The sequence below is a fragment of the Tamandua tetradactyla genome, chromosome 5, assembly GCF_023851605.1.
Source record: "Tamandua tetradactyla isolate mTamTet1 chromosome 5, mTamTet1.pri, whole genome shotgun sequence".
Lineage (NCBI taxonomy): Eukaryota > Metazoa > Chordata > Mammalia > Pilosa > Myrmecophagidae > Tamandua > Tamandua tetradactyla.
The window spans coordinates 115,813,155-115,835,606 of NC_135331.1; the positions used below are offsets into that span (position 1 = coordinate 115,813,155).

At 37.7% G+C, this 22,452-nt stretch overlaps 1 protein-coding gene across 14 annotated transcripts in view; it reads right to left on the reverse strand.

Annotated features, from left to right (window-relative positions):
• DST (dystonin) overlaps positions 1 to 21,948 on the reverse strand; it is a 512,816-nt gene extending 490,868 nt beyond the window's left edge. For 10 of the 14 annotated variants that reach the window (XM_077162140.1, XM_077162150.1, XM_077162149.1 and 7 more), the window contains exons 1-2: positions 21,741 to 21,948; positions 21,113 to 21,174 (exon numbers count right to left, since the gene is read on the reverse strand). In XM_077162140.1, the coding sequence (XP_077018255.1) occupies positions 21,113 to 21,174; positions 21,741 to 21,921 (243 nt within the window). In that variant the 5' untranslated portion in view covers positions 21,922 to 21,948. The remainder of the gene's footprint in view (positions 1 to 21,112; positions 21,175 to 21,740) is intronic. The other 4 variants (XM_077162141.1, XM_077162131.1, XM_077162146.1 and 1 more) reach the window with 1 other exon arrangement.
• Between the last annotated feature and the right edge of the window lie 504 nt (positions 21,949 to 22,452).

The window sequence follows — 22,452 nt, forward strand, 5'->3', positions numbered from 1 at the left end:
TCAAGGCTGCCAAATCCATTCAACTGAGAAAAGCTAGTCTCTTCAACTAATGGTACTGAGAGACTGAGATATTCATATGCAAAAGAATGAAAAAGGATCTTCATCTAACATTATATATGAAAATAAACTCAAAATGGACCTAGGATCTAAATACAAAAACTATTTTCTTCCTAGGGAAGCATGTTCAAGATCTTGTGGTAGGCAATGTTTTATTCGACTTTACACCCAAAGCACAGGCACAAAAGAAAGAGTAGATAAACGTACTTCATCAATATCAGAAGGTTCTGTTCCTCAAAGAATTTTATCTAAATCTATAACCCATGTCAAGCATCTTTTTCTATATGAATAATGTAGGGGTGGAACTTTTCTTTTACCCATAGAGATACTCAGTTGTCCCACAACAATTAGTTGAATAGACTATCTGGGTCTATCATGTTTGGAGTTGGTGGAGTGTCTTGAATGTGTATATCCATGACTTTTATTAATTTGGGAACATTTTCAGCCTTCATTTCCCTGAATATCCTCTCCACTCTTTTCTTTTTCTTCTCCTTCTGTGATTTCTTAATGCTTGATGGTGTCCCACATGTTCCTCAAATTCTGTTCACTTTTCTTGATTCTTTTTTCCATCTGCTCCCAGATCGAATGATTTAAATTGTCTTATCTTCAAGTTCACTGATTTATTTCTTCTGCCAGCTCCAATCGTTCTTGAACCCCTCAAGAGAATTTTTTATTTCTGCTACTGTGGTCTTCAGCTCTGTTTGATTCCTTTTTACAATTTTTATCTCCCTACTGAAAATCTCTTTGTGTTCATCTATTGTTTTCCTGACATCCTGAAGTTGCTGATATTTTCCTTCAGCTCTTACAGCACATTTAGGGCCATTTTTCTAAAGTTTTCAGAATGCACAAGGTTTAGTGCTCCTCACTGCTGGTTTCTAGTGTTTTAATCTTCTTTGCCTGCTATCACTTCCTGTTATGTGTTTTGTAATCTTTGGTTGAAACTTGTGCATTTCAATATTTTAATGTGATATTGCAGAATTTAGACTCTCAAGTATCTTTTCCTTAAGCTTGTATCCAACTAGTACTATGAGCCTTCCTTGAATGTCAGTAGACAACAAAAAAGAAAAAGAAGGAAAAACAGAAAACACCATTCATTCTTTTAAGATTGATCTGTGGGTGTGCCATCTGTCAGGGCTTATCCACACAATGAGTTTGGAAAAGACTGATTTTCCATGTGGCTTTTCTATCACTTACTGAAGAACAGACGTTAAATCACTACTATGATCATAAAATTGTCAATTTCTCCTTTTGTGACAAAGTTTACTCCATACATTTTGAGATTGCTATTAGGGTCATTGAGATTGCTGTTAGGGTCATACTAATATATTTATGATTAAGTCTTCCTGAACAATTAACCCTGCTATAATTATGGAATATCCCTTTTTACCTGTGTCAATACTATTTGTCTTTATAGTAGACTTTATCTTCTTTATCTGTTACTAATATAGGCTGCCCCATCTTTGTATGCTTATTTTTTTGCATCATTTATGTTTTTCCATCCATTTACCTTCATATTTAATGTGTATGTCTTATAAACTGCATAGTGTTGTGCCTTACTAATTATCCATTCTTATAATATCTATCTTTTGAGTGGTTGGTTCATTATTATTTAATGTAATTATTAATATGGTTGAATTTATGTTTCTCTTTTATTTATTTTCTGTCTCTCCTTACTATGTTTTGTTCTTATATCTCTCTTTACTCCCTTCTTTAGGTCATGTGAATATTTTCTAGAAAGTTATTTGGGTTTCCCTATTGGCTTTACAGTATTTTTTACTGTCTTTTCTTGGGATAAAAATATGCATCCTTAACTTCTCATTATATGTAGAGTTAATAAACCACTTCATATAAAGTGTAGAAACTATGATATATAGGGAGTATATTTACTCCCCTATCATTCTTTATGTTATAGTTGTACATTATAAACTCCACAAGACAATGTTATAATTTGCACTTTTAAAATTATATGTATTATAAGGACATAAAAGGAACAGAATGTCTCATACATTTACCTTGATATTAGTCATTTCTCATACTCAGCAATGAAATCTACCACTACATTCCTCAATCTACACAATAAAACTGACTCTGCAGTTTTCTCTTTAGCTAATGACAGTTAAGGCAATACAAATTAGAACAAATGTGATTGTAAACAAAACACAAATTCAATAGAATGGGGTGACAATAAAAGATGCAAGATAATGCAGAGTATAATTGCTTTGATTTTTAGATTACAAAGAAAATAAAAACAATAAATATTTTAAATTTTGTTCAAAAGTCTCAGGTCGAAGTATGAAAATCTTTCACTAATGAGTAAAAATATTAGGGGATATTTTCAACAAATTTTTTTAATAGATTGAATACGCATGAATTCAAAGTTAACACAGAATGATAATAAAGGCATAACTGTGAATATGTTTGTAATAAAAAATAAAAAGCATCTTTCTATTCCCACTTAGGATAAAGAGGGATACAGCAATATTTGCAGAGTTTTTGAAATCTGTGAGAATTAAGAATCAAACTCACTTTTAAAAAACTTCAAACATTACTTCATATAGCAACATGTACTGATCCTTACTATGTGCAAGGCCTGCGTTAAGAACTAGGAATTTAGGGGGTATTGTGAGAAGATAGTGGAGTAGGAACTTATAGGAATTGGTCCCTCCATTAAAACAACTATTAAACTGGCAGGAACTGCCTGAATCAATCAGTTTGGAACTTTGTAGTCTAGTGGAACACTTGTCATATCCAAGGAAAGAGCTGGTAAATTTTGGTAAGCGTCAGTAAATGCTACCTTCCATATCTTGGCTTCCAACCCCCTTCTTCCATCCCCTCTCCCCCAATAATGGGACAGGCATCTATGGGGAGTGAAGCCTAAATTCCTGGTGTAGTGTGCTGGTACCAGAGTGGGCAATGTGTGGTCTGATGGTTGATTACTGATTTATCACTGCTTTTAACAGCTGGGGAGCTGACACTGAGTGTGAGCACTTTTTCCACCACCACCACCACCTCCCAAAATAAGCAGGCAAAACAGCAATGGGTCTAAAAGAGACAGTCACCTTTGTTTCTTGCCCCAATTGGGAGTAAAAATAGTTTAAAAAAGACACAAGTAAGAAAAAAAGCCCTAAACAAGGAAAAAAAAACAGCATTCCCAGAGAAGTGGAAGAATTATATTTCAAGACTTACAACAACATAATACTCAGAATCTCTAGTTATCAAAAAAAAAAAAAATACAAACATGCAAAGTCTTTTTTCTCAGGAAAAAAGAATATGATTTGGAAACATCTCTGAGAAAACACACACTACTAGTTAAAGACTTTAAACCAACTATCATAGATTGTTCAATGGCCTAAAGCAAACCATGAACAGAGAACTAAAGGAACTTCTGAAAACATTCTCAAAACAAAGAGAGAAATTATAAAAAGGAACCAACAGAAATTCTGTAGTTGAAAAGCACAATAAAAGAAATGAAATATGCAAGAGGGATTTAACAATAGAAGAAAGGGTAAGAGAACTTGAAAACAAGACTATTAGAATTATCAAGTGTGACGAACAGAAAGAAAAAAGAATGTAGGAAAATGAACAGAGCAAGAGGGACTTGATGCACACTATGAAACATACTAGCATATGCATCATAGAAGTCCCAGAAGGACGAGAGAGAGAGAGAAAGTGACAGAAAAATATTTGAATAAATAATAGCCCCAAACTTTCAAATACAGTAAGAGACATGAACAAACACGATGAAGAAGATCAACAAACTCCAAGCAAGAAAAATGGAGAAATCAACACCAACACACATTAAAGTGAAACTACCAAAATTCAAAGACAAAGAGAACTTTGAAAGCAGAAGAAAGAAGCAACTTATCATCTCCTAAGGGTCCTAAATAAAAATAACAGCTAATTTCTCATCAGAAGCCAGGGAGGTCAGAAAGCAGTGGATGAAATATTTAAAGTCCTAAAAGAAAAAAAAAATGTGAACCAAGAATTCTTTATTTGGAAAACTTATCCTTCAAGAATGGAGGAAAAAGTAAGACATATATGGACAAACAAAAGCTGAAGGAGTTTATTAACAGAAGCCCTGGCCTATAAGAAATTCTAAGGGGAGTCCTTCAGGATGAAAAGAAGAATACTAAGCAATTACTCGAAGCCATAAGAAACAAAGAACATTGGTAAAGGACAATAAAAAATCCTGTAGTATTATACTTTTTGTTTGTTGTAACTGCTATTCCCCTCCATAGCAGTTAAAAGACAAGTGGGTAAAACAATAATGGAAATCTATGTTAATGGGCACACAACATATAAAAATGCCATATGAGAGGGAGGGTCCAAGATGGCAGCTTAGTGAGGCATGGAATTCAATTCGTTCTGCAGAGCAGCTAGTAAATAACCAGGAACCATATAGAACAACTGCTGGGTCACATTAGTGACCAGACACACAGTTTACATCAGTTTGGACAAGTTGGACCAGTTGTGATCCCACCCAGAACCGTGAGTCCCCCATGGAGGCTGGTGCCCCTCCCTGACAGTTTGGTTCCAGGAGGGGAAAGGAAAGAGATTTTACTAACAACCAAGTTAGTAAAGTTCAACCAAGCTCCAATTGTGGAATTAATTAACAAAGTCTGACTACTAAAAATAGACCCCCAGCACAGTTGAACCTCGAGTAAAAGCCAGGGTTGCTGGTTTTTGCTCCAGCACAGAGGGGGTAGGGCTGAAGGAAAAAGAAAAAAACAAATCAAAAACAGAGGTGTTCTTGGATCAGAAAGGTCTGGGCCCTGCAGGAGAGGAGGGGACACATAGGACCTGGAGATACATAGAGCAATGTAACAACTTAAGTTTTTAATTGACAAACCCAAGGATTGGGGGTCTTACCATGAAAAGGATTTTTTTTTTCTTTTTTGTGGCTGTGTTTCTACAACTTCACTGCTCTTTGTATACAACTGCAAGGATTATCAGGCTCCAACTGCCCTAGGCAAGGGCTGAATTAAGTTTGTCTGAGAGGCAAAGAGGCTGGTCAGGTGAAAGGAAGTAATTCCCTGGAAACTGTGCCTTTCCCAGGAGAGGGGTGGGACCCAGCTCAGGTAGAATCCCTCCCACAAGGAATTCAGACTCCAGGGTCTGGAAAACTGAAGTGATTAAAGTCAGCATATAACCTTTCCTTTGTCTCAACCAAGCCCCCATCAGGGAGAGTCTGCTGAAGTTAGAGGTACCATATCACTTTATGTTGGTGGGACCCAGAGCAGACAAGTGCCACATACTGGACAGGATATGAAAAATACACAGTCTAGAGGCTTCATAGGAAAGTCTGTCAAACTGCTAGGGCTCACCCTCAGGGAAAACTGATGCCAAGGTGATTCTTTCCTCCTGAGAGGAGGGCAGTTTGGTCTGAAAAATCTGATTGGGGTCTATAATATATAAGTAGACCATCCTAAGGGGGAAAAAAGGGCGCCATACAGGCAGGGCAAGAAACAAGAAAACAAGAACAGAAAAATTCTGATCTGTTAAACAAAACCTAAGCTAGAGGTCCAGAATAAGCTGAACTGGATGTCAAAGAACAGATATATAATAAAGTCATTCAGCAAGAATATCCTAGGTAAAAAAGTGAAAACAATCTCCAGAATAAACTAATTAAGGAAATCAAATGTCTAGATGCTAGCAAAAAATAACAACTCATACTAGGAAAATGGAAGATATGGCCCCATCAAAGGAATAAACCAACAATTCAAATGAGATACAGAGGTTGAAACAATTAATTCAGGATGTATGAACAGACATGGAAAATATCATCAAGAATCAAATCAACGAATTGAGGGAGGATATAAACAAGGCAAGAGGGGAACAAAAAAGAAATCAAAAGTCTGAAAAAACAAATCATAGAACTTACGGGAATGAAAGGCACAGTAGAAGAGATGAAAAAAAACAATGGAAACCTACAATGTTAGATTTCAAGAGGCAGAAGGTAGCATTAGTGAAATGGAGGAGGAGACATCAGAAATCCAACAAGCAAAAGAAAATATAAGGAAAAGAATGGAAAAATATGAGCAGGGACTCAGGGAATTAAATGACAACATGAAGTACATGAATATACGTGTTGTGGGTGTCCCTGAAGGAGAAGAGAAGGGAAAAGGAAGAGAAAAACTAATGGAGGAAATTAACACTGAAAATTTCCCAACTCTAATGAAAAACCTAAAATTACAGATCCAAGAAGTGCAGCATACCCCAAACAGAATAGATCCAAATAGACATACTGCAAGACACTTATTAATCAGAACATCAGATGTCAAAGAGAAAAAGAGAATTTTGAAAGCAGGAAGAGAAAAGCAATCTATCACATACAAGGGAAGCCTGATAAGACTATGTGTAGATTTCTCAGCAGAAACCACGGAGGCAAGAAGACAGTGGTATGATATATTAAAGATACTAAATGAGAAAACTGCCAACCAAGAATTCCATATTCAGCAAAACTTCCTTCAAAAATGAGGGGGAGGATGGGCCACAGTGGCTCAGCAGGCAGAGTTCTCGCCTGCCATGCCAGAGACCCGGGTTCGATTCCCAGTGCCTACTGGGATGAGGGTGATGTTGGCTTCATAGAATGACTGAGGTAGCCTTCTCTCCTCTTCAATTTTTTTGAAGCATTTGAGCAGGATCGGTACTAATTCTTTCTTGATTGCTTGGTAGAATTCACATGAAAAGCCATCTAGCCCTGGACTTTTCTCTTTTTGGGAACATCTTGATCATTGAGTCAATGTCTTTCCTTGTGATTGGTTTGCTGAGGTCATCTATTTCTTCCTGAGTCAATGTTGGTTGTTCATGCCTTTCTAGGAATTTATCCATTTTATCTACATTGTCTAGTTTATTAGCATAAAGTTGCTCATAGTATCCTCTCATTACTTCCTAAACTAAATTCCAAACCTCACTAGGCGGCCATCTTGGACCCTCCCTCTCACATTACATTTTTAATATGCTGTGTGCCCATTAACATAGATTTCCATTGTTTTACCTATTTGCCTTTTAACTGATATGGAGAGGATGTAGAGACAGAGGCATACTTATCCACTGTTGGTAGGAATGTAAAATGGTACTGCTGCTGTGGAAGGCAGTTTGGCGGTTTCTCAGGAACCTAAGTATAGAACTGCCATATGATCCAGCAATACCATTGCTAGGTATCTGTTCAGAGGGCATGAGGGCAGGAACACAACAGACATTTGTACGGCAATATCTACAGCAGCATTATTTACAATTGCCAAGAGATGGAAACAGCCAAAATGTCCATCAACAGATAAGTGGCTAAACAAGCTGTGGTATATACATGGAATATTATGCAGCTGTAAGACAGAATAAAGTCATAAAGCACATAACAACATGGATGGGCCTTGAGGACATTGTACTGAGTGAGATTAGCCAGACACAAAAGGACAAACACTGTATGCTCTCACTGATATGAATTAATTTTAATGAATTAACTTGGAGAATTTCAGTTCTCCATAAAAAAAATGTAATTTGATACAGTGACATTATTAAGGGGAAGGAATGGAGATACATAGGAGTAGAGTGTTTGCATACTACCAAAACTAAATTAGTATTTTCAAACTAGATTATTATTAGTTTAAGATGTTAGTTGTTATCCAAAGGTAACCAATAAGAAAATAACTACAAATTGTAAAGAAAAGGAAAGACAAATGATATACCACAAAAAGCAGCTGAATATTAAAGGAAGGTAGTAATGGAGTAAACAAGTAACAAAAAACATAAAGGAAACAAATAGTTAAATGGTAGAAGTAAACCCTTTCTTGTAAGTTATTACCTTAAATGAAATGGATTAAACTATTCTACTAAACTAGTCAGAGCATGGCAAGTTGAATGGAAAAGCATGATCTATCTACATGCTATCTACAAGAGATTCACTTTAGATTCAAAGAAGAGACTGGAAGTAAAAGGATGAAAAAAAGATATTCCATAGGAATAACAACCAACAGAGAGCCAAAGTAGCTATATTATTGTCAGACAAAACAGACATTAAATCAATAAAAGGACACAGGAGACAAAAAAGGATATTATATATTGATAAAAGGTTCAATTCTGAAAGAAGATGTAATAAGTATAAACATAAATGTGTCTAACAACAAAGTCCCAAAATATATGACTTAAAGTAAATATATGGCAGTAAAAATTGATAGAACTAAAGGGACAAATAGATAGTTGTGTAGTAATAGTTGGAGACTCAAATACAGCACTTTTAATAATCGAGAGAACATTTAGACAGAAGATCAATAAGGAAACAGAGGACTTGAACTACACAGTAAGCCAATTATATCAAACAGACATATAAAGAATATATAGAGACATATATAGAATACCCCACCCACCAAAAGCAGGATACAAATACACTAGAGTACACATAATCAGGATATGCCATACACTAGGCCTCAACACAAATGTCAATAAATTTTAAAAGACTGAAATCATACAAAGTATCTCCTCTGATCGCAATGGAATAAAGCTAGACATCAGCAACAGAAGGAAAGCTTAAGATTTATAGATATGGGGAAATAAACAACATACTATTAAACAACAAGCAGCTCAAAGAAGAAACCGCAAGGTAAATTGAAAATACTTAGAGATAAATGAAAATGAAAACATAATATGCCAAAATGTATGAGAAACAGCAAAAGCAGTGATCAGAAGGAAATTAATAGCTATAAATGCTGACATTAAAAAAGAATAGGTCATGTGGGAGACCCGGGTTTGATTCCTGGGCCATGCCCTCAAAGGAAAAAAAAGAATAGGGGTGTGTGATGGTGGCTCAATGGCAGAGTTCTCGTCTGCCATGCCGGAGACCCAGGTTTGATTCCCGGTATCTGCCCATGCTAAAAAAAAAAAAGAATAAAGACCATATATCAATAACCTAACTTCACATCTAAAAGTAACAGGAAAAAAAAAAGCAAACTAAAACCAAATTAGTCAAAGGAAGGAAATAGTAAAGATTAGCGTGGAGACAAATGAAATAAAGAATAGAAAAAACAAGAAGAAAATCAACAAAGCAAAAGTTGATTCTTTGAAAATATCAATAAAATCAAAAAACTTTTACCCAGACTTACAAGGATGAAAAAAAAGAGTGGACACAAATCACTGAAATCAGGAATGAAACAGGAGTGATTATCATTGACCTTACAGAACTAAAAAAGACTACAAGAAAAAACAATGAGCAAATGTACACCACTACATTAGATGACCTAAATGAAATGGACAAATTTCTAGAAACATACAAATTATTTAACTGACACAAAAAAGAATTATAAAAATTAAACTGACCTATAAAAAGGGAAGAGATTGGATGCATAATCAAAAACCTCCCCAAAAAGAATGCTACCATACATCTAGAAATCAGATTATAATATCACCAATTCTCTGCAAACTCTTCCAAAAGAAAAGAAGGGGAGAGAATACTTCCTAACTCATTCTAAGAGACCAGAATTACCCTGATACCAAAGCCAAATAAAGACAGCACAAGAAAAGAAAATTACAGACCAAATCCTTTATGAATATAGAGGATTTTCTAAAAAAAAAAAATATTGACAAACTGAATCCAATAGTAGATCAAAAGGATTATACATTATGACCAAGTGCGTTTTATTCCAGAAATGCAAGAGTTATTCAATATAAGAAAATCAGTCAATGTAATAATATCACATTATAGAGCAAAGGGGAAAACACACATGATCATCTTAATTGATGCAGAAAAAGCATTGGACTAAATCCAACATTGTTTCATGATAAAAACACTCAAAAAACTAGGAAGAAAAGGGAACTTTCTCAACATGCTAACAGGCATTTACGAAAAACCCACAGGTAGCATCATGCTCAATGGTGAAAGACCAAAAGCATTCCAAGATTAGGAACAAGATAAAGATGTTTGCTGTCATCACTGTTATTCAACACTGTACTAGAAGTTTTAGCCAGAACAACAAAACAATAAAAAGAAATAAAATGCATCTAAACTGAAAAGGAAGAAGCAAAACTATCCCTATTCACAGCTGACATGATTCTATATATAGAAAATCTCAGGGAATACATAAGAAAGCTACTAATAAACAAAGTCAGTAAAGCTACAGGGTACGAGATAAATACATAGAAGTTAGTTTGGTTCTTACATACCAATAATGAATAATCTGAAAAGGAAATCAAGAAAAGAATTCCATTTATAATAGCAACTGAATAAATGTAACCAAGGAGGTGAAATACTTTTACACTGAAAACCACAAAATATTGCTGAAAGAAATTAAAGACTTAAAAAAAATGGAAAGATGGGGCAATGCAATGATGGCTCAGTGGCAGAATTCTTGCCTATCATGCCAGGGACCTGGGTTCAATTCCTGCAGCCTGCCCATGCAAAAAACAAACAAACAAAAAAAAAACCAGGAAAGAAGTATCATGTTCATGGAGTGAAAGATTTAATATTGTTAAGATGTCAATATTACTTCTTAAAGCGATCTACACATTCAATGCAATCCTTATAAAAATTTCAACAGTCCTTTTTGCAGAAATGCAAAAATCGATCTTCAAATTCATATGGAAGGGCAAGGAGCTCTGAATAGTCATATTATCCTAAAGAGAAGAACAAATTAAGACAGTGTGGTAATGGCATATTGTTAGACCTATAGACCAATGTAATGGATTTGAAAGTTCAGATATAAATCCACGCATCTATGACAAGTTGATTTTTGAAAAGGCTCCAAGCCTATTGAATAGAGAAAGAACAGTCTCTTCAAAAATGGTGCTGGCACAACTGGAAATCCACATGTAAAAGAATGAATTTTGACATGTATTTATACCACATTCTAAAATTAATTCACAATAAATCAAAGGCCTCAGTATAAAAGTTAACACTATGAAAGTTTTCCCAGAAAATATAGGGAAAAATCTTCAAGACCTTGTATTAGACAATGTGTTCTTAGATTTTATATCAAAAGCATGAGCAACAAAAGAAAAAAAAGACAAGCTGGACTCAATTAAAATTCAAAAATTTTGTACATCAAAGGACATTATCAAGAAAGGGAAAATACAACCTACAGAATAGGAGACAATGTCTGGAAATCATTTACCTAATAAGAGTTTAACATACAGAACATATAAAGAACTTTTACAATGTAACAACAAAAAAAATTTTTTTAATGGGCAGAAGACTTTTGATATTCTCAAAAAAGATACACAAATGGCCATTAAGTACATGAAAATTTGTTTAACATCATTAGCCATTAGAGAAATGCAAATCAAAATTAAAATGAGATACTCATTAGGATGTCTATTACTGAAAGACAAAAAATCACAAGTGTTGGCAAGGATGTGGAGAAATAGGAGCGCTCTTACATTGCTGGTGACAATTAGAAGGCTTAAAAGGGTGCATCGGCTGTAGAAAACAATTTGGTGGTTCCTCAGAAAGCTAAACTCAGAATTACCATATAACCTGGCAATCCCACTTCTAGGTATATACCAAAAGAATTGAAAGCAGGGGCTCAAATAGATATTGGTACACCAATGTTCACAGATTATTCACAAAAGCCAAAAGGTAGGAAAAAAGACAAGCGTCCAGCAACAGATGAATCAATAAACAAAATGTGGTATACACATACAATAGAATATTATTCAGCGCTAAAAAGAAATGAAGTACTGATACAAGCTACAAAATGGATGAACACTGAAGACATCATGTTGAGTGAAATAAGCCAGACACAAAAGAACAAATATTGTATGATTTCCCTTAGAATATACAAATTCATAAAAATAGGAAACAGAATAGCTGCTACCAGGGATTGGGGGTAGGGAGGAATTATTGCTCAAAAGGTAGGAGTCTGTTCGGGAAGATGATAGAAATGTTCTGGAAACAGACAGTGACAAGAGTTACACAACATTACTGATGTACTTAATATCATAGAATTATACACGTAAATATGGTCTTAAATGATTTTATGTTCTATATATTTTAGCACAATGAAAAAAGAAAAGAACTTGGAATTTTACTGCCTTCAAGACATTCATAATCTTGTATGGAAGACAAACAACATAGTATTATGAGGAGGGAGCCAAGGTTTCCAGAGACCTATGAATTGCGTTTTGAAGTAAGAACAGTTAGCCATTGCGCCTGAGTTGGGTTTTTTTGCTCGTTTGTTTTTGTTGGAGATAGGTGGTCAAAGAGAGAAAAGGAAGAGAAAAAGAGGCCTTCTTACTTGGAAATAATATGGACAAAAGCAATAATCCTAAAAGGCCCTGGTTCCTTTGACAGAATTACAAGAAATGTGGACAACTCATTAGACTAGAGCTATCACAAAGTCATCAGTATAGGGACTCCGTAAATGCTATATTAAGAAAATTAAACTTTATCCTGGAGTAAGTTGGGAGCCTTGAAGCATTTTAAGAAGCAGAGGAACATGGATGACCCACCATCCATCCCTGAACTGTTCTCCCTTGCCTATCTCTACCATAAAAGTTAGAAAAGGTAAAAGCTCACATGCCAAGCCTCTCTGGTAGTAACACTGCCACACAACAGTTCTGACCAACAAAATTTAAGTGGAACTCTAAATGAAAAGGCTGCTGGCAAAGACTTTGATATCTAAATGAATATTCAAGGCTGGCTCTGCCCTTCCCCTCCTTCCTTCCTTGAATTTAGACATAATATCTGAAACTCTGCCAGAATATAAGGGAAAGACCAATATTATCCCAGACACACCAGCAACAACAGTAGGGCTGCTCAAGTAAAGGCTGCAGCAGTCATCTCCCCGGACTTCTTGCTACAAACCCCTTTTATTAATAAGCAATTTTAAGATGGGTTGTCTGTTACTTGAATCTGAATGTGTACCTGACAGATAAAAGTTTTAAGAAAAAATTTGTATTTTAGAATGGTCCTTGTGAAATTAGTGTGGATGAATTGGAGAGGGACATGAATGAAGGCAAGGAGACTTGTCAGGAAGTTTTACAGGGCCTGAACTAACTGTAGTGGGGAGAGTAAATTAGGCAGACTCGAGAGATATTTAAAAGGGAGGTTATAAAGAGTAAGATGAATGAGAAAGGGGTCTAGATTTCTAGGGTGTGCCACTGGGGGGAGGGAGCTGGTGTCATTCTCCAAATAGGGGCAGATGTGTTGAGGAAGAATGGAGGAGTTCAGTTTTTGGCATGGTCAGTTTAAGACGCCCATGGAACATTCGTGTGAAAATAAGGAAAAAAAAAAAGCTGTCTCTGGGTCAAGAGCAAAGTTTGATTTTAAATTCAGATTTCAGAGTAACCATTATATAAGGGTATAGCGGGTTGAATTGCAGCCCCCTAAAATATATATCTAAGCTCTACCTCCCTGTATCTGTGAGCGTGACTTTACTTGGAACAAGGGTCTTTGAAGATATAATTAAGCCAAGGCTCTCAAGATGAGATCATCCCGTATTAACTAGGTGGATCCCAAATACATGGCACATGTCTTCGTAAGAAACAGAAGGGGAATAGAGACACACAGAGAAGGCCATGTGAAGACAGGGACAGAGATTGGAGTTATGCTGCCATTATCCAAGGAATACCTGGAGACACTAAAAATTGGAAGAGGCAAGGGAGGAGTCTCCTCTAGAACCTTCAGAGGGATCATGGCTTGCCCTACAGATCTTGGACTTCTGGCCTATGAGAGAATAAATTTCTGTTGTTTTAAATCACTCACTTTGTGGTAATTTGTTATGGCAGACCTGGGAAACAAACCCAGGAGGTAAACTGAAACAGTGACCACGGTGAGATCCCACAAGCCTGAATAGGGTGAGCAAAAATGAGGCCCAGCAAACCATTAGAGACAGAAAGTAGAGTAGCAGCTGTCAGGTGCTGAAAGGTGAAGGTGGGAGGGGAATGAGGAATGACTGCTAGTTGGTCCAGAGTTTCTTTTGGGGGTAACAATAATGTTATAAAAATAAATTGTGGTGTGGCAGAATTCTAGCCTGCCATGTCAGAGACCTGGGTTCAATTCCCGGTGCCTGCCCATGTTAAAAAAAAAAATTGTGGTGATGGTCACATAACTTTGCAGATGTATTAAAAATCAACCACACACTTTAAATCAGTAAGCTGTATGGTATGTGAATAATACATCCATAAAGCTGCTTTAAAAATAATGAAGCCCAGGACAGTACCCTGACAATATCAATATATAAGTAGAACAGGAGCCAGTGTAGGAATAGAGGAAGACATTGCCAATAAAAATGGGGAAAACAGAGAGATTATTGTCTTAAAACTGGGCTGGTAAGAGTTTTGAGAAGGAATCAATGCACAACAGTGTCAAATTGTAGATGTCAATTAAGGATGAAAACATTTGACTTAGCTAAATTGGAAGTCACTGGTGAGTTAACTGTGAATAAGTACCAGCAGCAGAAGCCAGATTTTATTCGTGTGAGGGATAATCAGATGTGAGAAACAGGAGATAACAAGTAACGGATCTTTCTAAAGAAATTTTTCTTGCCAAGAGAAGAGCTGGTAACATAGAGAGGCTCTGCATTATCATTGTTTTCAATAGGAAACATGTATGATTATGCATAAGGGGAAGGGGTCAGCAGAGAGGGAGCAACAGAAGATAGAGGAGGAGATAACTAATAGAACAACCCTGAAAAGATGGGTAAAAGGGAAATTCACAAAAGATAAGCTAAATTATTAGTATGGAAGATGAATCCAGTATGGATGGAGAAGGATTTTCCTTTGGACTACGAGGGAATTGACAGAATCTGTTAGTTTGTAAGGACAAGAGGAGCTGCTGCTTGATAGCACTGATGTTACCTGTGAGAAGGCAAATGTCAGTGGTTAATGATGAGGAAATAGGCTTGAGCATTTAAGGAAGGAGTGATTGTTCAGAATAATCATTGTGGGGGGAGGAATTTGCAAGGAAGAAGTTTAAAAGCAAATTTGCACTTTCTAAATACTTTTAAAAATTAATGTATTTTACAGCTGACAAAAATAACCATGCAAATAATGAATTATCTGTAAACATAGTATACTTTGTGTTGGCTTTGGAATTACTAATCTGAATACATAAGCAGATTGTCACAAATCCCTGGACAGATGGTGCCTGTAGTCAGAATACAACCCAATGATGCTTGAGCACTGGACCACAAAAACATGGTATGCAGCAAAAGCTCAGAGTGACCAGAAAGGCCCACAGCTAGTCATATATCTAGTCCTCCACAGCAGAAGCAATGACTCCATTCTTCCAGGAAGCCAAGGAAGAGTAATTAGGCTGTTCTGTTATAGTTGCTGGAAAAAAAAATCAAAAGGCAATTTTTTGCTTCTCAAGAGGGCTCTTTCCAGGGGCCCTCCTAATGTGTTTCAAAAAAAATAATGCTATGTCAAAGTCCTTTGTCAACTGGCAAATACTATACAAAAAGTATTCTTATTTAGCTGGCATCTACCTAAATTCTATCTCTATATTCTTCACAAACTCAAGTACCTTTGGGTCTAATCATACTGGTTACTCTGAGCTCTGAAACACCCGACTGTGAATCTTTGCCATTCTTAGGAAGTTTCACTGCCCTGTGCTATTATTCTCTCTGTCTACCCAGGTCCTACCCAACCTTCATGCTTCAGCATTAATATCATCTGTTCTTGGAGGGGTTCTCTGAACACCCTGCCAGAAGCAATCATTTCATCAGAACTATTCCCACCATTCACTTGCCATGCAGAATTTGTTATAAGGTATTTAAACAAATTATATTTTATCTTTCCCTACTTTAAGCTCTTAGAAGGCAGGAACCAAATCTTACATGAAGCATTCTTAGCATGCTTTACGCATAATGGAAACACGTCCTGTTACATCTGGAAGGTGCTTAATAGAGTTCATCTTCATCTTAGGAGTGAGAACCCCATGGCTCAGAGACACTAAGAGACTTGACCAAAGTCAAACAGTTAGTTAGTGGCAAAGTGAGAGCCCCAAACCACGATTTCAAACTCCTGTTCCTATACACCTTTCATTAAAGCCTTACTCGTTTTTATCAATCTGATTCTATTTTGCAATCCAAATCTCAAAAAGTCTTATTCTTAAGCCCTAAATTAGCAAGGATTCAAATTTTTCTGAAAAGATTTTGTTTTAACTTTAATCTAGATTGCAGTCATTGGCTTGGATGCATGAAAACAAGGCAAGTTTTTTGTGGGTTTTGTTTCTTTTCTTGTTCCTTTGAGCATTTTGTTTGTGGCCATGGAGCTAAAGGAAGAGTTAATTATATGGTAGTGGTGACTGGTGTAATAAGCTTTGTAAATAGGGATAAGTTTGTCTTATTCACATATTGATTGTATACTAGAACCCCATTGCCTCTAATGCACTCACCACATTTCTGATTCATAGTTGGAAACAGCACAACAGTTCAATTATGGTAATGAAAGAAATCAGTAACTATAAAATTCCAGCTCTGATATCAGGTGTGACCTAGAAGTAATCATCAAGGGCAGGTTATATCCCAGACCCTTTGTCAGCCCTAGTGTTCAACACAGTACCTCATAAAGTATTTTTTTTTACCTGTGTGTTTAATTTGAAAATAACTGGCTGAAGCGAAATGAACACTACGTGTACAGTTACAAGTTAAGATAGACTTTATTAGCACAAGTTAATTTAGACCTAGAATTTCACTCTAGGTAAAAAATTTATTTATAAAGGTAACCTAATTGTAAAAGATAGCTAAAAAAAATAAACTATCGCTTTCTTTAATCCACTAAATTGGGTAATTCTTAATAAAAGATACAATGCAAATTCAATGAGAGGCTGGGGATTGTGGTTATTTTGCTAATCGTCCTCCCAGGGTTTGGTACAGGGATATTCTGAGAGTATTATGTGGCCAAGAGGGTTTTGTGGCTCACCCCTTCATCTAGAATAGCTCAGCTAATCACTGGAAAAACAAAGGATTTGACTATTCAGCTGTGTAAGAAAATGTCCACCAAAAAAAATCGTTCAACTTCATTTCTCTTTCATTGAGAATCTGGGGCTAATTATTCTCTGAGTTGGTAAATGATACTGCTAAACACCACAGGGCAGACAAAACATAGCCAGGGAATTCTCCTCTTACTCAGTCTTTATCTTGCTATGTGACCCTTAACTTGAATTAACTCATCTGGTTCCTTCACCTGAAATGAGAACTGAAGACATTTACTCAGATCTGATAGACATATAACTCACTCTTTCCCTCCTTACATCAAACAAGGCTTCCCTTATTGCACTGAGCTGGTGAATAGAGATCATTTACCACTGTTCATTCTGGGTAGTCTCAGAGGGCGTGATAATTGTCTTCATTGCACTGAAGTACTCCCAAGATACTTGTAATCTAATGGTACCTCAATTGCCCATATCAATTTCTGAAATTTCCTTAAAATCAGTACTGTCGCTGCCTGATTTTCAACCACAGGAATCTAGGATAACAGTCTGTTGTTGTTTAAAGTCACAGCTTAAAACATTATAAATCTTTAGGAAAAGCATACTTCTTGGATGTCCAGAATGAACATCTGGTTTCCAGACTGTGTCCTACATGCATATGAAATTACTTCTCTCCATTAGCTGTTTGAGAGGCAGGAGGGGAAGACTAAACAAATTCTTTATATGCACACACAGAATAAATAATACTATCTTAAATTAGGCCTTCTTAGTTGGTCAGTGAAATGGGGTTACACAGTTCAGGCTTTGCTGAATGAATTAATAATTTCACAGTTTTATATACTATGACTAAAATGTATAGGACTATGAAAAAACCATAAAGATAAGTTTGTAAATATATGCAAATAAAAAGGCTGGTTGGTGGTTACAGTTTCCAAGACATCTTATATACATTTACATTATTTATTTCTAGTTTCATAAGGAAGAAATTAAATTGAAGAAATGCACTTACTATATACTTAGCAAGGAGAAAAAAGTTGGAGCTCCTCAGAAAAGAGATCTGGTTTTCTTTCCTCCTGCAGAACTTCCCGAAAGCAAACTGGATCTTGGTGCCACAGTTTTGCGCCCTGGAGAAGTGTTTCTATCTTAATGGGGACTACCTGGGAAGGAACCTGCTGAAATTTCCTTATTCAACTGAGCTCCTTTCTGGCTGTGTGGGTAGCATAGCAGAAGCAATTTCCTTTGCCAAGCAAAGCAGCAAAGTGCTCCCCAAACTTCTTCATCTGTTCAAGGGCTTTTCCAAACTCTTCCACATTTCAAAGTGAGTCAGCAGATCCTAAACCCATTTTCCTCATTTAACCACTACAAAAATGCTGAAAGTGAATTATCTACTTACTTAGATTGGAATAAGGAACAGAAAGCACACTTCTTACCTCAATATGATTATGACTCATCAGAAAATCAAAATATTTTCTTTGACAATTAATTTATTTTGCAGTAGCTGCTACTAAAAAAACAATGGCAACGCTATTCATTATATCACTGAAATTTTAATTTGTAATATACTAGAAACCCAAGTAAGTTCAGAGGTTTTTCTAGAAGAGAAAATCTTGCAGGAATGGGCATTTTTATAGCAAGGGAGGAGAAAAAAAATTCCCCATTTTCCTCAGGGAAAAAATTTTTATTTATGGTCAACACAAAACAATGATGAAATAGACATTGTCACGCAACAGAGTCTCAGGATTTTCACTTATAAAATAAAATTATTTGAGCAGTTTATCAAAGGAATTTGGTATAAAAAGAAACATTAACAAATTAAGCTAATACAGCATTTAACTTTCTCAGAAAATAAGGCCTTCTAACCAAATCCATTTTGTTATACCTAGTGTCTAAACACTTTTTTGCACAAATTCCAAGGCAATGTTTAAAAGCCTGGACAGATAAAATAAGAGTTGAGATTCAGCAAATATTGAATTTAGAGCAATTTCTGAGAATGTGCATTTTTCTTTTCAGCCCAAGGCCGAGTTCTATTTGACCAATTAATAGGAACTAGAAACTTAAAGCACTATCGATCAAGGGAATTTTAACACAAATTTATTAAGAACCTACTGTATACAGGCACTTGTGTAGGGTCATAGCTCTAAACAAGAGAGATATGTTCCCTGCCCTCAAGGAGCTCACAATCTAGCAGAGGAGGCAAACCTCAATTACCGTAGCAGCAATCTAGAGAAATGAGTTAAGGCATAAGATAACCACCCCCATCTTTCCTAACCAACATGCAAAGTTCAGGGCAAACATTTAATTAAGAGATAACTACAGGGCAGGCCATGGTGGCTCAGTAGGCAAGAATGCTTGCCTGCCATGCCCGAGGACCCGGGTTCGATTTCCTGTGCCTGCCCATGTTAAAAAAAAAAAAAGTAAAAAGAGATAACTACAAAAAACATAGTCCTGTCTCATTCTTCTTTTTTGTTCTTTAGCTTAAATGCCTGATAGTGAGTTATAATAATCCATAACAAAATATTATTTCAGTTCTCACATTAACATGTGATTTCTTTTTCTTTCTTTCTTTCTTTTTGCATGAGCAGGCACCAGGAATCAACCCAGGTTTCTGGCATGGCAAGCAGGGATTCTGCCACTGAGCCACCATTGCACTGCCCAAATTATTCAATTGTACTTTTTTTTTTTTTTTTGGTATGGGCAGGCTCCTGGAATCGAACTGGGTTTCCAGCATGGCAGGTGGGAATTCTGTCACTGAACCACCACTGCACCACTGATCTCTTTTTAAAATCAAAATTCTACATTTTAATATTTGAAACCTAACCATTATTTACTTTTTGTCACTTCTAACCAGGTTAGTCTATCAAATTAATCAGATATTTAAAAAATGTTGCTTCTCAATAGACACATTTTATGTTGCTTCCATAAACTTGAATTAATTTTATAAAGACTGTAAAAATTTGCCAACACATCATTTATTTTTAGACATTTTCAATTGAATTTTAGAAAACATAATGATAGCTACCATATATTGAATAACTACTATCAAATAACTGGGCTTTTAAAACATAATTATTTCTAATCCTCCCTACGAGGTACTACTGGCCCTATTTTACAGATGAGTAAACTGAAGTACAGAAAAATTGAGTTTCTTTGCAACACACAGCTACTTAGTATCAAGCCAGGCCCAGAACCTGATTATTTGATACATCAATTTGCGCTCTCAAAAATCCTAAATTGATCAGAGTTCTCATCTTCCATGGTTATGTACAGAAAATTTACTTGTGCAACATCATAATGATGTGATAATAATACTTCTAAAACTTTTAAGCAACGAGTTCAATAAAACATCTAGGGACCAAATAAAACAGATTAACCAGTGAGACAAAACGTGAAAAAATTTCTCAGGTAAATGGAAGAAAATGGAGGGTGTGTAACAATGAAGAATCTCCTAATATGAATAAACCACATCAAGCACTGGCACTAGCAACCTCCAAGCTTGACTGCGTGCATCTCTCCCATAATGAAGGGACATTATCTCACACTAAATGGAGACTGGAAACTCAAAAAGAAAATGCTATACATCAGGGAGAGTTTGGGTTTGTCTTGCTCTGTCTCATTTTCAGTGGAGCTGATTCTACACAAGTCCTACCTGATCACTGTGCCCAGGTCATGGCTCATGGAGGGATTCACGTTTTGAAAGAAATCGGTGCAATTACTTAGGCACACACACATTATGAAAAGCCCAGTAGTTTTTTTTTTCTGCAAAAGTCATCAGATGACACCAATAAAACTTTATGGAAAGCTTTATGCGTGAACAGGAAGGAAAACCTGTAAGATCAAATTGCTCTGCATTCACTTCCAAAAAGCTCTTCTCTGTTAGCAACCACAATTTGCTAACAGCACCCAGTAAGATTCCACAGGCAAATTACAGACTGTAAACTAAACTGCCATACACCCTATGGCTAACTTTGCGAAGGCGTGCAGCACTTTTAGGGGCTGTCTTTCCCCGTCTTGTACTGCGGTTCCAACTCACAAGAAATCTGCTACAACATTTCGCTGACACTAATGCTGAGGATCGCTTGAAAAAAAAAACGTCAAATTCGGCACGGGGTCAGAATGCTCGCCGTTCAATGCCTAGTGGTTTCTTAATATGAATATGATTAATATTTGTACTCAGGAAAGAGAACTTCTTCTGACCTTGAGTGTGTGCGCTAAATAAATTACCTCAGAACGAAAGTGGTGAGATCTCATAACAGCATCTGGGGAAAAAAGAGAAAAACAGGACTTCATTTAACTCCTTATTTTTCACCTGATGGGTAAACAATGACTTTTACCCGGGCACAGGGGTCACTGCAGACCCCTCAAATTCGGTGGGGACATCCTGGGGAGAGGTGTCACTGTGCCATCATTCTCTAGGTGCTTTCTCCGCGAGAAGTTTCCGGGAAAGTTCTCGGGGAGTTGGGGAACCCCGAACTCTTACTTTCTTATCCCTACGTTCCAGCGACGGATGGGTGAAGGCAAGTCTGCCGCAGCCCCGGACTCCGCTCTAATTACCCTAGGGCTTTAGCATACTGATACAATTTTTGTCCGTCCCTCCCTTCCCTGCTCCCTGCATTCCTGAGGTTACCCAAACCCAGGAGACTGGGGGAGGGAGTGAAAGCAGAACGGGCAAGGGGGAGGGGGTAAATAAATAAACATACTCAGCTTAGGGAGTGGGCAATGATGGGGAGTAGGGTCGGGAGCGGAGAAGCAAGCCTTGCTTCACTATCCAGATAGGCTAGAATGTTCCTCTTGGCCCCAGGAAACCCGTGGCAGCGTATCTTACCTCGGCTCCTTGAACGACCCGAAAAGACCGATTTCATAGGATGCCTCCCTTTCTGGAGCTTGCGGTGCCAGCAGCAGAAGAAGACGATGGTGGCGATGGTGCCCAGCAGAAGCAACAAGAGGAAGAGGGCACATTGGATACTGTAGGGTCTCAGCAAGACGAGGAAAGCCGCGGCGATCATGGTGCGGGCGAGGCGGGGGCTGCTGGGCGGCGGGGCTGGAGGGCGGCGGGGCTGGAGGGCGGCGGGGCTGGAGGGCGGCGGCAGAGGCACCCGCGCGAGGCGCACGCCGAGGTGCGGGCGAGCGCGGCTCAGCGCGTCATGCCCGGCGTTCGCGGCCCCGCGTCCGGCTCAATGGCTGCGCACCCAGAGACAGCCGCGCTACGCGAGTGATCCAAGGCTGCGGAGAGTGCTTGGCATGACTCAGCAGACGGCGACGAGGCAGGGACTCAGCGGTTGGGAGTCTCTCCCCTCCCTTCCCAGGCGCCCCCGCCCCCGTCCGTGCGCAGCCCCCGGGCGCAGCCCCGCCGGGGACGCGACGAGTGGGGAGGAGCAGCTCAGCCGCCACGACCGCCAGGGCCCAGCGCATCTTCGCCTGGCAGCCGCGGGTCTCAGCATCCCCGGAGCCGGGCGCACGTGGGTCGGGGAGGGGGCGCGGCGTCCCGGCTGCGGCCGCGGCTGCCCGCTGGGGGCGGGAATGGGGCGCCGCGGCGG